The sequence below is a fragment of the Belonocnema kinseyi genome, chromosome 2 (assembly GCF_010883055.1).
Source record: "Belonocnema kinseyi isolate 2016_QV_RU_SX_M_011 chromosome 2, B_treatae_v1, whole genome shotgun sequence".
NCBI classification, from domain to species: Eukaryota; Metazoa; Arthropoda; class Insecta; order Hymenoptera; family Cynipidae; genus Belonocnema; species Belonocnema kinseyi.
Genome location: NC_046658.1, coordinates 69,673,477 through 69,686,717, shown reverse-complemented (window position 1 = coordinate 69,686,717; position 13,241 = coordinate 69,673,477). Strand labels below are relative to the sequence as shown.

At 35.8% G+C, this 13,241-nt stretch overlaps 1 protein-coding gene across 1 annotated transcript; it reads right to left on the bottom strand.

Annotated features, from left to right (window-relative positions):
• Positions 1 to 6,071: 6,071 nt before the first annotated feature.
• On the bottom strand, positions 6,072 to 9,441 carry LOC117182711. The gene is made up of 5 exons (XM_033375815.1): positions 9,053 to 9,441; positions 6,831 to 7,320; positions 6,740 to 6,782; positions 6,326 to 6,658; positions 6,072 to 6,151 (listed from the first exon to the last, which is right to left on the bottom strand). Exons 1-5 carry the CDS (start codon positions 9,439 to 9,441, stop codon positions 6,072 to 6,074), a joined length of 1,335 nt encoding a protein of 444 aa, XP_033231706.1.
• Positions 9,442 to 13,241: the final 3,800 nt, after the last annotated feature.

The following is a 13,241-nucleotide window of genomic DNA, read 5'->3' as shown; positions in this document are numbered from 1 at the left end:
GGATTCAATGCGATGGATCGGCGGGATCTCGCAACCTTTGGGTGGACGGAGCGACTGAATCACGACTTGCTAAAGTGCTACGATGCGAGTGTGGCCCCTGAAGGGGGTTACATGGCACGGCTGCATGCACTTTTCGCAGCAACGTCTGCGAAACCATGCTGAACTACTCCGTAAAAGGGGCTATGTAAGCGGAACGCCTACTCTACCACAGCTAGAACAAGCCAGCAACAGAGAAAGAGAGGCGACACTAAGACCAACCGCGGGCAGGCATCCAATAGATAAAGAGCGATGCTTTACGACCCGGAGAAACATCAACACCAAGGTTTCTCTCAAGCTTAAAAATCTGGCTGAAATGGATGACGAGCTTCGTGGACATTTTTCCGGAGAAGCCGACCTCTGGGCTATCAATTATTGTGTGTATAATGCAGCGAGAGCTTTGTACGATGCGAACCGTAAAATAAAACCAACGGTTGATCATAAGACCAAAAGACGAATGCATCAACTTGCCATAAAGATAGGCTGGGCAAGACAGTACGCGTCCCGCATTCAGTGTGTTATTGACTACATCACATCTGGCAGGAATTTTACCGCCAAGGTTCGAAAGTTCACGCGCGAACTCCGGACCCGTTATCACACACTTAACAAGTCAAAGCTGCTGACCATCAGTCAGCATATTTTTGAGAGAATACGGATACTATCTGACGCTAAGAGAAGTCTGGAGCGGAGAGAGAGGTGGGTCAGAGAAAATCAACAGTTTCTCTCTGACCCATCTCGACTCTTCCAAGACCTTCCAGTTAACGTCGAACACCCACCCAAACCAGAGAAGTTCAGTATAGACTGGACGAAGACTCAGAAAATATAAATAGCTTCAAGGAGTTATGTGTTGCTCTCATAACACCTGTTAAAGAATGCCCACCCATCACCACCGAGGAGGTGAAAAAAGTATTAAGAGGGATGAAGAACTATTCCGCACCGGGACCAGATTGTATCAAAACCTTCTGGTGGAAGAAGTTTTCTTCAACTCATCAACATTTGGCCCGTATTTTCAGCTCACATTTGAAGTCGGAAGAGCCTATTCCAGAGTGGTTGGTGGAAGGGCGCACAATACTCCTGCCGAAAATAGACAACTTAGTTGAACCGAAGAATTACAGGCCAATAACTTGTCTGAACACACTTTATAAGATATTCACAACTATCCTAAATTATAGGGTTGTTCGGGCAATTAAACCTGTGTGGCAAGAAATTTATGAACAACGAGGCTCAAAGAAAGGCGTAGCCGGATATCGGGAGAACCTGCTCATCGATAGATGTGTCTACAAAGATGCATCATTCTACCAGCGTGACCTATCGATGGCCTGGATTGATTATCGGAAAGCTTTCGAATCGACCTCCCATAGACTTATCATCTGTCTTTTGGAAATCTTAAAGGTTCATCCGCAAATAGTTGGGTGCATAGAGAGATTGATGCCGCTTTGGAAAACCAGATTTACTATCTCATCTGGAAAAAATCGTGTGACAACTAACAAGGTCCCCTTTCAGAGGGGTGTCTTTCAGGGCGACACCATGAGCCCACTCCTCTTTTGTCTTAAATTATTGCGACTGTCTCTAGCACTTCGCTGTTTCGACGAGTACTTGTGCGGCAAACCTACAGATCGAAAGTACAAGGTCACTCATTTATTTTACATAGACGATCTTAAGGTCTAGGCTAAAAACAGAGAGCAACTGCATCTAGCTCTGGGGCTTGTCGAAAGATATACTAAGGAAATTGGAATGGAATTTGAGTTAGACAAATGTGACAAGGTTTATTTGAAGCGACGAAAACTTAAATGGCATCCCTGAAGATCCTGAGCTGGTTGATAGAAACGCCATACGACACCTGTGAGGTGGAGAGACTTATACATACCTGGGCGTGCCACAGAGCCGCATTCAGGATGTGGCATCTATAAAGGATACTCCCTTAAGCAGATACAAACGTCTCATCCGACAGATTTGGTCTTCCGAACTGTCGGCGAGGAACAAAGTATCTGCAACGAAAATGCTTGCCGTCCCAGTACTACTCTATTCATTTGGTGTAGTTCCATGGACGAAGAACGCGCTCAGATCCCTTGATATTGGGAGAAGAAAGTTTATGCACATGAACAAAAGCATGCATCTTAAGTCTTCCGTTCCGCGACTGTACATCTCACGCCGTCAAGGGGGTCGCGGAATATTGAGTCTTGAATGTCTTCACAACAGGATTATTCTGGGTACAGCACATAGAGTTGCAAATGGAAGAGACCCTCTTCTTAAAATGCTCAGGAATCACGAAGAAGTGGACAAAGGAGCGTTTCTGTACAAAGCAGCGGAGGAGGCTGCTGAAACCCTCGGATTTGTCTTAAGTATTAGGGGTGAGCAAAATGCATCAAATCTTATCTATCTCGAGTACTCACTCCTGAAAGCCCGGATTAAGAAAGCACAATAGAAAAACTTTCGTGAACAGCTCCTGGATAAGAGGATGCACGGTATCTTCCACAGAAATGTGAAGGATCAGTCAATGTCTTGTGAGCTAACGTTTGCTTCCCTTAAATCGCCCGGATTGAAATTTGGTACGAAGGGTTTCATTTTTGCCTGCCAAGACGGTGTCATTTCCACCTTAACATACCGTCGCCATATTTTGAGCCAAGACATTCTCGATGATGGCTGCAGGGCGTGCCATGCACACCCCGAGCATTTAGCTCACATACTATCTAATTGTCCAACTCACGCGGGAACGACCTACATTCAAAGGCACAATGTGGCACTAAGAGTGCTTTATTACCATCTCTGTCACTCTTGCGGCATTAACCTTAATATCGCTCCTCTAAATACTCCTAGGGAAATTGAGTTAATTGTCGAGAATGGGAAGTGCCGCATATACTGGAAATTTATATTCTCGACAATTTTTTCTGTAGCTCACTCGAGGCCTGACATGGTTCTTCTTGACTTTGAGAAGCGAACCATGTTCGTTATCGAATTTTCAGCAGTAGCTGACAAAAACATCATAACCAAGGAGAATGAAAAGAAAGAAAGGTATCGAGACCTTATAAGGGAGTTGCAACGATTGTACCCGGAATATTCTGTTAAACTAATCGTCCTTACCATCGGCACTCTTGAAGGTGCCAAGCTTTTACTTGCTAATGGCCTAAAAAGCATCCCTGCGTGTCAACAATATGCTAAAACTCTTGCGGGAAAAGTACAGAAGGCCGTTGTCCTTGGGTCGCTCCGTATTCTTAGGGTGCACGCGGATTTGGCTGGATCGTCATATTGATTTCTTTACAGACTGTAACCACCTATCTCACGGTCGTGAGACGTGGTTGTGGCTGAAATTTTACCGCGATTTCGCTGGGAGTGGGTGCAATTTTCCAGATTAGCACCCGCTCCCGGCGAAATCCTGCGGTTGTCCTTATGAAAAATTTTAATTATATATATCTTTTTACTTACATATCTACCTATCCTTAATCTAGTAAATGATAAAGGCGAATTTGGTTTAAATTACATTTATTTAGATTTTTCTTTCCAACAAAATACATGAAATTTTAATGTATAAAGGTACCATTCACACATTTGAGTCCTCGTAATTTTTAAATCACTTCTTCACACACATTCTGATTATAAAAAGTAATCATTTCAAGAAACAGAATTTCGAAACGCATAACATTAGCAAATATTAATTTTTGCTTTGCCTTACTCTTTAAACTTGTATAATGTTTTCGTATATAAGATTTTACACTTTTCACAGATGTTGATTTCACTTTAAACCAAATACTTTCAGCGATGGTTTCAATAATGACATCTTTTGTACGTTGAAACAGCATAACACTCAGATCCAGAAGATACCGGTCGACACAATGGCTGACTTCCTGGAGAACAGCAAACGTTGTTTCTTGCAGCACAAACAGATAGTATTTTTGGTTTCCTTCATGTTGCTCCAAAGCTACTATACGTATAATCACCAAACGATACAGTCATGTGTATATGGAAATTTCCGCAGTCCATGCATTGGTGCTTATCTTGACCATCAAAAAACAGGGAAATGAGGTTGAAGTAACTTTTGAATAATTTCCACTCTTCAGGATTCAGGGTTACACTTGAACGAGGGTGACTGGCCTGTAGGTTCATTGATGAGGCGAGATTTCCGTCTTTTTTAAAGTCAGCACAGATGACAATTTGCTTTGTGAATGATGAGTTCAGGTTGTATGTCGTCGTATGTAACATTTGGTTTCGTTGTGTATAAGACATGATGAATATCTCACTGAAGCTTGTCACAGACCAGGCCCTATCAAGTCAATGGTAGAAATATGAAGAAACACAGCGCCAACAGTTGGCCGCAACTTGAACTAAAAGTATTAATGTGTAGCATATGTGTGCCATACATGTATTGTGTATATGTGGTAAATTTTAAAATTGAATATATTTATCAATAACTTGGATAAACAAAGTGAAAAAAATATGTAAAGATATATATAAAGTATAATAAATTACTTTTAATATATCTTGAGACATTTTTCACTTTATTTATCCATTTTATTGCTCATTATATTCAATTTCAAGATTTAAGACATCTTCACAATTCATATAATAGCACACACGTTAAATAATTAAATGTAAAAAAACATACAGAAAGAGTAATTATTTATAAGCAGTGTATTCTTATATATGTAGAATTGAGGAAAGTTAGGAAAGGCGCATATTATTTTTAAATAACTGCAATATTTTTAATGTGCAGTAATTTTATTCAAATGGATTGATAAAAAATCACTTATTTATATTAAAATCATCCATTTAAATTAAAATATTTGCATTTGTAACCTTTCGTGTATTAAGATGTTCAAACTTTCTCCATAAATATCGCATCCATTACAGAAGGTAAATTGAAATTTACATTTATTTTCATTTTGTAAAAAGTTTTTTAGAAATTTAAGGTAGTTAAAAGTAGCACTCATCTTACATCAACTTTGATTTATTTATGGCACCTTTATTTCGGGAAGCGGTAGATTTTTTACTTCAGAATTAGCTAGATTTTTTGTACTTTAAACAACCCTGAGAATTTCTGTTCTTCTGTCCTTGTGTTGGGTTTTCAAATAACAGTTCAGTGCTTGCTTAACCGGGGGAGACAGATTTTCGTTTCTAGGCATAATTCTCCCTCTGAAAATTCGATTAATAAAAGTCAAAGTCGATTGACAGAATTTTTCTAAGCAAATTTTCTTGAAACATTCCCCAATTTCTTTTTTATGCTGCGAGCACGAGAGGAAAGAGAAATTCAATTTTAGTTTAAGCCACTGTGCTGCTTTCTTTTCGAGGTCTGTGTTTGGATAATAATAAGGCAGAATTTTACCCAGAATTCGCTTTGCATGAAAATGCACGTCTCGAAAGCAAGTACTTTTCGAATTTTTAGTAGCCTTCGTTTTCATATTTTCAGAGCAAGTGGCGCATGATTTGACTGCAGGTGTAGCCGCCTGCAAGGTCTGCATTGGAAGGCTTTTGATTTGCAGTTCATTACCATGTGTACAATCTTCCACTTCGTCCACTTGTTCTGAAAGATGTTGATTTTGATCACTTGATCCTTGCAGTAGTGAATCTGTACATGCAATAATAAAATGTCCGGTATCAGCTTCACAATTATAACACGGTATGTGTTTCGAAGTTAAGTTCGTGACGAGTAATGATTGGTATATTGCTTCAAATTGAAAACACGTTGGCTTGTTGATTCTAAAGTCGTGGCTTTTAACGGTCCTAAAAAAATTTTCTAGGGGATCTTGATTCAGGTTTCTAGTGCAGAAGTTTGTAAAACCAAGACCTTGCAACTTTTTCCACAACATTCGAAAGCCTTGAAGAGTGTCAATCAAATTTTGTAAGCACGGTGCATTTGTCTGAGACCGCTTCTTCGTTTCGCGATCAACAAACTGCATTTTTTTTAATGCTGCCCGAGCTTCTCCAAAAAATTCGTCTTGGTAAGAATTCTTAGTCCATGGAATCCGACGACAATGAAGACCGCAATCGTCGCTATTAATTCCATCCCATATGTAGTTCAATATTCAATATTCTTCATGTTATTATTTGTACTGAAGCACGTAGACAGTTTGCCAAGCTTCTGGAGGCATTAATATTTCACAAATTGCCATATCCCAGGCTCCTGGAAAATTCAAATAATTATTTTAAGTCAAAATTGCAGTATTATTTACATGAGTGCAGCAATGAGAGTAGATGACAGATGACAATGATTCAAAATTTAAATTAGTGTTTATAAATTTAGACTTCTTTTAATTAATTTTTTAATTAAACTTTACATTCTAAGGCTAAACATTACTTGGTGATCTTGAAAGAAGATCCATAAAATTGGACAATTTTTTACTGAACACCTGCATCATCAAATTGACGCACATTTTATTTATTTTGTCGAGGTAGACATGTTCGTCCATTAGATCAGGCACCATACGATTCTTGCGAGGAGAATACAAGTCGATCAAATATGCTTTGATGACATGATCCCAGTTAGCGAACCATCTCTCCTCTTCTGCAGCCTTCGCCTTCATCTCAAATTCCAAATTTTTGGTCAGAAGATTATTCGTTATACATTTTAGTATATGTGGTGGATCATATAAAGGAATAATTTCGACATTACCGGTGAGAATCGTCCAATCTACAAAAATTTAATAGTATCAATAAAAAAATTGACTGTGACTGAAATAATATAAATTTTATAATATAAGAGAGGGCTTACACTGGGAAATTTTCTTCTCTTCCCTGACTTTATCCGTATCTATCTATAACAATTTGATTGCTTTCAAGTTAGATAATCTCTGATCACAAACTGTGGCTGCGATATTAAATCCAGCTGCGGTTACGGCTCTGGCGACATCCTTAATACACCACGCTAACTGTTCGTGTGTTGTTTGTCCACCGCAAAAAATGTATGTAAGAGGAATTTTCCAGCCATTTTTAATTCCTCTTAACATAAATACAAGAGCGTGATCTGCATACTTATTGGTTCGATTTGTTCCCCAATCCTCAAAATCAATAATCTTGGCTTTTCGTGCGGAATACTGCAAGTGCAATTTCAGAGAAACTTCATGCCACATGAGAACGCAGACTTTATCAAGCTCATCAGTCATTCTTCTGGCAGCATCCTTCAGTAGGTCTTTCATGGTCTGAGTTACACCGGTATCAAGACGAATCTGGGTGAGTAGCTTGTTCACTAACATTGGACTCGGAAGTGGCAAAAAAGTTCCTAAGTATCTATATGTTGCAGCCGATCTTTTATAAATTGAAAGACACAACAGCTTTCCATCTCTTGTAAATCGCCTGCCATTAGGGTGTTTATTTGAATTTCTGAGAACCATTTCCATAAAACTTTGCTGAAGAGTTGTTAGGGTACTTATTTTGTCGAAAAGATAGTCAGGAAAAAGGAGGAAAACAGCAGAAAAAGCGGGGAAATAGGGGGAAAATAGGAAGCGAAAAGAAAAATTAAGAGAAAAAAGGAAAGTATGAGAATAGTCAAAAAGGGGAAAGATGAAACATTTATGTTTGCATTTAGAGAATAAGAAATAATCTTTTTAAAAAAAATTATATAGTTTTTAAACAACGTTAACATATATTTTAAATAATTTTGAAAATCTTTCAAAATCCATTCTCGGCAATATAAAAAAAATATAAATGTTTCTCATAATGAAGAATATTTTCTCTTCTAAAAATTTCTTAATTAATAATTCAATATTTCTGTACAAGAAGTCTAGTGTTTCAAAATCCAGAATAACAATGTTAAAAAAATTAAGAATTCTACAAAGTTTTAAAACATAATGTCTTAAAATTCTTCTGAATGTTTTATAATAATTGAAAATCCGATTAAATTTGTCAAATTCCTCCATATCTTTTAAAATTCATAGAAATCCTTAATTAATCTGGGGAAAAATAGAGAACGAAACAATTTTTACAGTTATGTTTACATTTAAGGGAGAAGAAACAATCTTTTGAAAATAAATTGTATGGTTTTAAAAAAATGTTAAATTATTTTTTTAACCATTTTTAAAAATTTTTGAAAATCTATTCACGGTAGAAGAAAAAAAATAGAAAAAGATGAAAATATGGGAATAATTAAAAATGTAAGAGATTAAACATTTATGCCTACATTTTGAGAAGAAGAAACCATCTTTTTAAAATAAATTGTAAAGTTTTTAAATAATATTAAATGATTTTAAAAATGTTTTAAAATGTTTTAAAATCCATTAACGGCGATATGAAAAATATTAATCATTCTCATTATGAAGAATATTTTCTCTTCTAAGAATTCTTTAATTAATAATTCAATTTATTTTCAATCTATTAATTCAATCTATTAACTTAAGTATAAATAATTTAGAACTTCTTAAATATAAATAAAATTTAAATTATTTAATAAACTTCTCTAAAAAGACACATTTTTTTATTTTACTTAAACTCAAAGAAAAGCTTAAGTTTCTTTATTTAAGAAAAAGTAAGACGACGATTCCTTTAAATTTTTATTTTTAAAACAAAAGGGGGAATATAACTCAGAGGAATAGGGGAATAAGGAAAGACTGTACACCCTGTAATTAGTATACATGAAACATTATTAATTAATTTAATTAAATTATAAGAGTTTCTACTATGAGTAAGAATTTCCAATACAAATGTATCAAAAATATTTTTAAACAGATGTAAAAGCAATGGTTAAAGTGATGATATAAAACTTTAAATATTTCCAAAAAGTGGATATGTACGAAATTCAAAGCGTACTTACACTAGTAATTGTGCAACAGTAGAAACATTATATTACCACAAATAAAAAACTTTAAAGGAATTTCAAACACTACCACCAATTTTCATTTTGGTTACCATATTCATGATAAGAGGAAATAATCGATTTTGCAAATATTTATAAATACAAACAATTCTCAAATTTGTATATAATACAATAATAAACGTCGTCACACATTCATGCTTTGAAATTTACTTTTTAGCTGTTTTTGTATATTGGATTTCAAAATTTATATTAGGTATAATATGTGAAAAACAATACCGTTTATTTTTAGTTTTCAAGTTATAGATTCCTTTTCTTGCATTCAAAACCTCCTCGTACATTTCAGAGGTCTTTGGATCCAATTCTTCGTGCTTCCAAATCAAACGTTTTGACGCCCACACTTTGAAATTAGCTTTCTTCTTTTTTGAAGAAGACGCCTCTTTAGACACCTTTTTATCTTCTGCACGTTTCTCCTCAAATTTTTTAATATTTATTATATTAATTTTATTGTACTCTTCTTCTACAATTCTAGGACTTAAATTCTTTTCGAAACATTCTTCTCGTATCTTTTTAGTATTTACTTCGCCTTCCGCCACTGATTCAGCGTCATTACAAACACTTTCCTCTTTCTTTTTCGAAATTTCCTCCTTCAGTTCCGGAACATCCATGTCAAACTTTCATGTCATGCGTTTTCCGGGGCCGTAACTGGAAACAGGCGATGAAAATTCGCGCAGATGACTTTTTCTAACCGAACCACCGCTTCCTGGTGAATTCGGCACCTTATTGCGGAAATTAATTGGAAAAAACTCCGTGCTTGGAGAAGAAATTTCTGCTGCTTCAAAATTTTCTATTTCTTTATCCTCTAAATTGATTGAAATATTCAAATTAGCGTCCACATCACCGGCTACCTTAGCCTGAGAATCTGCAGGAAGATACTTCACCTCTTTTTTAGGCAACGACACGGAAGGCACTATTTTTGTTTTAAACAAATTTCGCGGACCACGTAAATAGTCCTCCGCCCGCAAATGCAGAAAGCAAACGCGATAACCACTCTTGTGGATTTCCTTGTAGGTTATTTGTGTCAAGAGCGGATTTGACACCGCTTCTAACCACAATAAACCCTGCTTTTCGTCCTTTGGAAATTGGTGGTGCTTTACGTGACGCGACGATTGACACCCGGGAACGACACACCTCCGTTTGTTTAACTGTATACTCATCGGATTCATTTTCGCTAATAAAATATAGACTTTGTAATACTTTGGCACCGTTTGACACTTTGAATTTTCAAACCTTCAAATTCAATCAAGTGTGCCGACACGTAGCGCCAACAGTTGGCCGCAACTTGTACTGTGCCTGAAATAATAATCATAATTCTTCATATTCGCCCAATAAAGTTGAGAGGGCCTGTCACAGACTGATCGATAATTGAGAAACTGCAGACACTTTATACTGTTTTCTTCACAAATTCGATGGAACTGTAGCGTCCAACCAAATACCGCATGCAGAGATCGCCATCTTCACTAGATTTTTTCATTCCTAGCAGCAAATTTTCATCTTCATTCAGCAGATTGGCCATCCTTGCTTGTTTTCTACTGTGACGATGTACCGCACTCCAAATTGTGTTGTTACTCTTATGATGTTTGTAATTTCGTAGCTTTTATTCAGCTCCAGATCCTTCAGTTTCTCCGTTGGAAGGAAATCGTTATTAACTGCAATTTTGTTCAATTTTGCGCAATCCATCTTCACTTTTTAATATTCACCGCATAAAACTTTCGCGTTAAAGTATGTAAATCGATTCGCACTTGTATCACTTCTTTTAATTCTCGAATATTATTTAGAAATTGCACAATATTGTCTGATATTACATCATATGATGAAACATTGTTCTAGAGGGTTCTACATTATAATCGACACGCGTGGAATATAATTTTTTAACATCGCAAAATGTAATGCGTCATTGAAAATAACCATGAATCTTTTATTCTCCTTCCCATAAATATATACCTTTTTCTTTTTCTTAGAAAAGACGGACCTGCAAAGAACATTCGAGAAGCTTATACGCATCAAATAAATAATTAAATGTATTATCTGAACACATGCATGTGATAACCTTTAAACTTGTTTTTCGCAAATTCTGCCTTCGCACAATTGCGCAATATTATTCAATGACGTCATCAAATCTTCCTAGAATCTTCTATAAGCTTATGCGCATTAAACAAATAATGCAGGAATTTTCAAATCAAAACAGGATGCCATGCATAACCCTCATATCAGATTTCATCTGTCCAACGGCATCTTTTACGCATTAAACAAATAAAGGCAGGAATTTTTAGCTAAAATATCACCTATCAGGAAGCAATAAATCAAGTAAATAGTCAAAACAGGATGCCATGTGTAGATCTCAATTAAAATTGCACCTATGCACCTGCATCTTTTGCGCATTTAACGAACGTCTTATCTGTCAGGAAGCAATAAATCATCCTTGTTTTCTCATTTAACCTTGACACATGCACGTGATAACCTTGAACTTGTTTACATGAATTTGGCTACAGACTATTGCGTAATCGTGACGTCATCAGGACCCTTCGGGAACGTTCTCGAAGCTTAGCACGGACACGAACCACTACAGGTCGAAGCTTATCGATGCCGGTAAGGTAGGAATCGTGTATCAGAACCCGCCCTATACATCTACTATAGCCGAACGACACAAGTAACAAAAAAAAACTAGTGGCTGAAAATAAAATTCAATGCAGAATAAGGAACAATTGTTAAAATAATCATGATGAATAAAATTTGTACTTTATTCTGTATTATTTAAATTAGCATCCCCAGGTACAGAAATATATATATATATAATATACATTAGATATAAAAGTGATGCATAATGTAGAAAAGTTCGCATTTTGGACAAAATTGAGTGCGAAGTACGAGATACATGACAGAGGTAGTTCCTAGAGGTTGTGTAATACTATGTGCAGATAGATATATTAACTAGAGTCCTGAAAAGCTGTATGGGGTGATTCTTTTTATTAAAAATTTTTTTGCTGTTGTAGATTAAGACAGCTGAGACGAGAGACTAGATTCGATCAATTTGATAGAGGTACTCGTAGTTCTTAGGGGTTGCGAAATACATAAGCATATCAAACAAAGACTTGGAGAGTTGTGTTTGATGATTATTTTTTCGACGATTTTAGTTGTAGGCAGCTAAAACTGGATACTTTAAATTTGATAGGGGTAGTTCCTAGGGGTTGTGGAATATTATTGTCAGTCGGGATATATTTACTAGAGACTTAAAAAGATTTTTGTGTTGGTCAGTTTTAATTTGAAATATTTTTTACCGTTTTAATTGATGGAAGGTGTATCTTGGTTTGTTAAATGTGATAGGAGTAGTTCCTAGGGCTCGTGGTATATTTCTGTGGAGATAGATATATTTACTGGAGTCTTGGAAAGTTGTTTGTGTTAATTAATTTTAACTTTTAATATTTTTTACCGTTTTAATTGATAGAAGGTGAGATTTAGTTCGTTAAATTTGATAGAGGTGGTTCCTGTGGTTTATTGAATATTATTGTGATGGTGAATGTATCTACCAAAGACTTTGAAAGCTGTGTATGTTCATTATTATTCATTTGAAATATTGTTTACTGCTATAAGGTGAGTATTTCATAGGTGACGTGGAATATTGCTGTGGATATATATTTATTAACTAGAGTGTTTGAAAGATGTTTGAGGTTGTTATTTTTAATTTGAGTTTCTTTTGAGTTTTTAGTTGATGGAGGGTGAGACTTGGTTCTTAAAGTGTGATAAGGGTAGGTCTCAAGTTTTGTTAAATATTGCTGTGGAGAAGAGGATATATTTGATCTCGTACTTACTCCATATCTTTTTCTTTGCGATTTTTGTAAGGGTTAGGGTTGATTTCTCGAAATAATTTGTGAATGTTTTTGGGAGGCCAAAAAAGCACAATATTCGAATATGTTTACATTCAGGCTGGGTGCGTAAGTTATTTTAAGGGTAATTTTTAGAAGATAGGGGTTGTTATTTAAAAATTAATTTTTGCTGTTGTTTAGAGCCCAAAAAACGTCCAAAATCCTGGCGCGGTTGATTTTTTAAATTCTTTCAATGTTTTGTACTGGAGGTGCCAGCACCTCCATTCAAAAGTCTGTTTTTTCAGAAAACTAAAAGATCCCAAAAATCGGTATAGGTGCCCAAAAGAAAGCCCAAAAGAAAAAAATGATGCTATCAAGAAAATATTCCAATTCCGTTGTGGAGATGCTAGCGGAACGTACCATCATAGGGTTGTGACCTACATTATTTCTGAGACTAATCACAGACCCCAAAGCTAAACTAAAAAAAAAATTAAAAATGACAGACCCAAAATTGTGGTTTTTAAACAAGAAAAATATTTTAATTCGACTGAAAATTCGCTTTTTTTTAATTCTTTTGAAGGGTGACTGTTTTCTGCACTCTATGC

Coding starts and splice junctions, on each gene's coding strand:
- LOC117182711 (XM_033375815.1), bottom strand. CDS start 9,441: ATGGATGTTCCGGAACTGAAGGAGGAAATTTCGAAAAAGAAAGAGGAA. Junction 6,783..6,830: donor GATTTAATATCGCAGCCACA/GTTTGTGATCAG, acceptor AAATTGTTATAG/ATAGATACGGATAAAGTCAG. Junction 6,659..6,739: donor AGAGAAGAAAATTTCCCAGT/GTAAGCCCTCTC, acceptor AAATTTTTGTAG/ATTGGACGATTCTCACCGGT.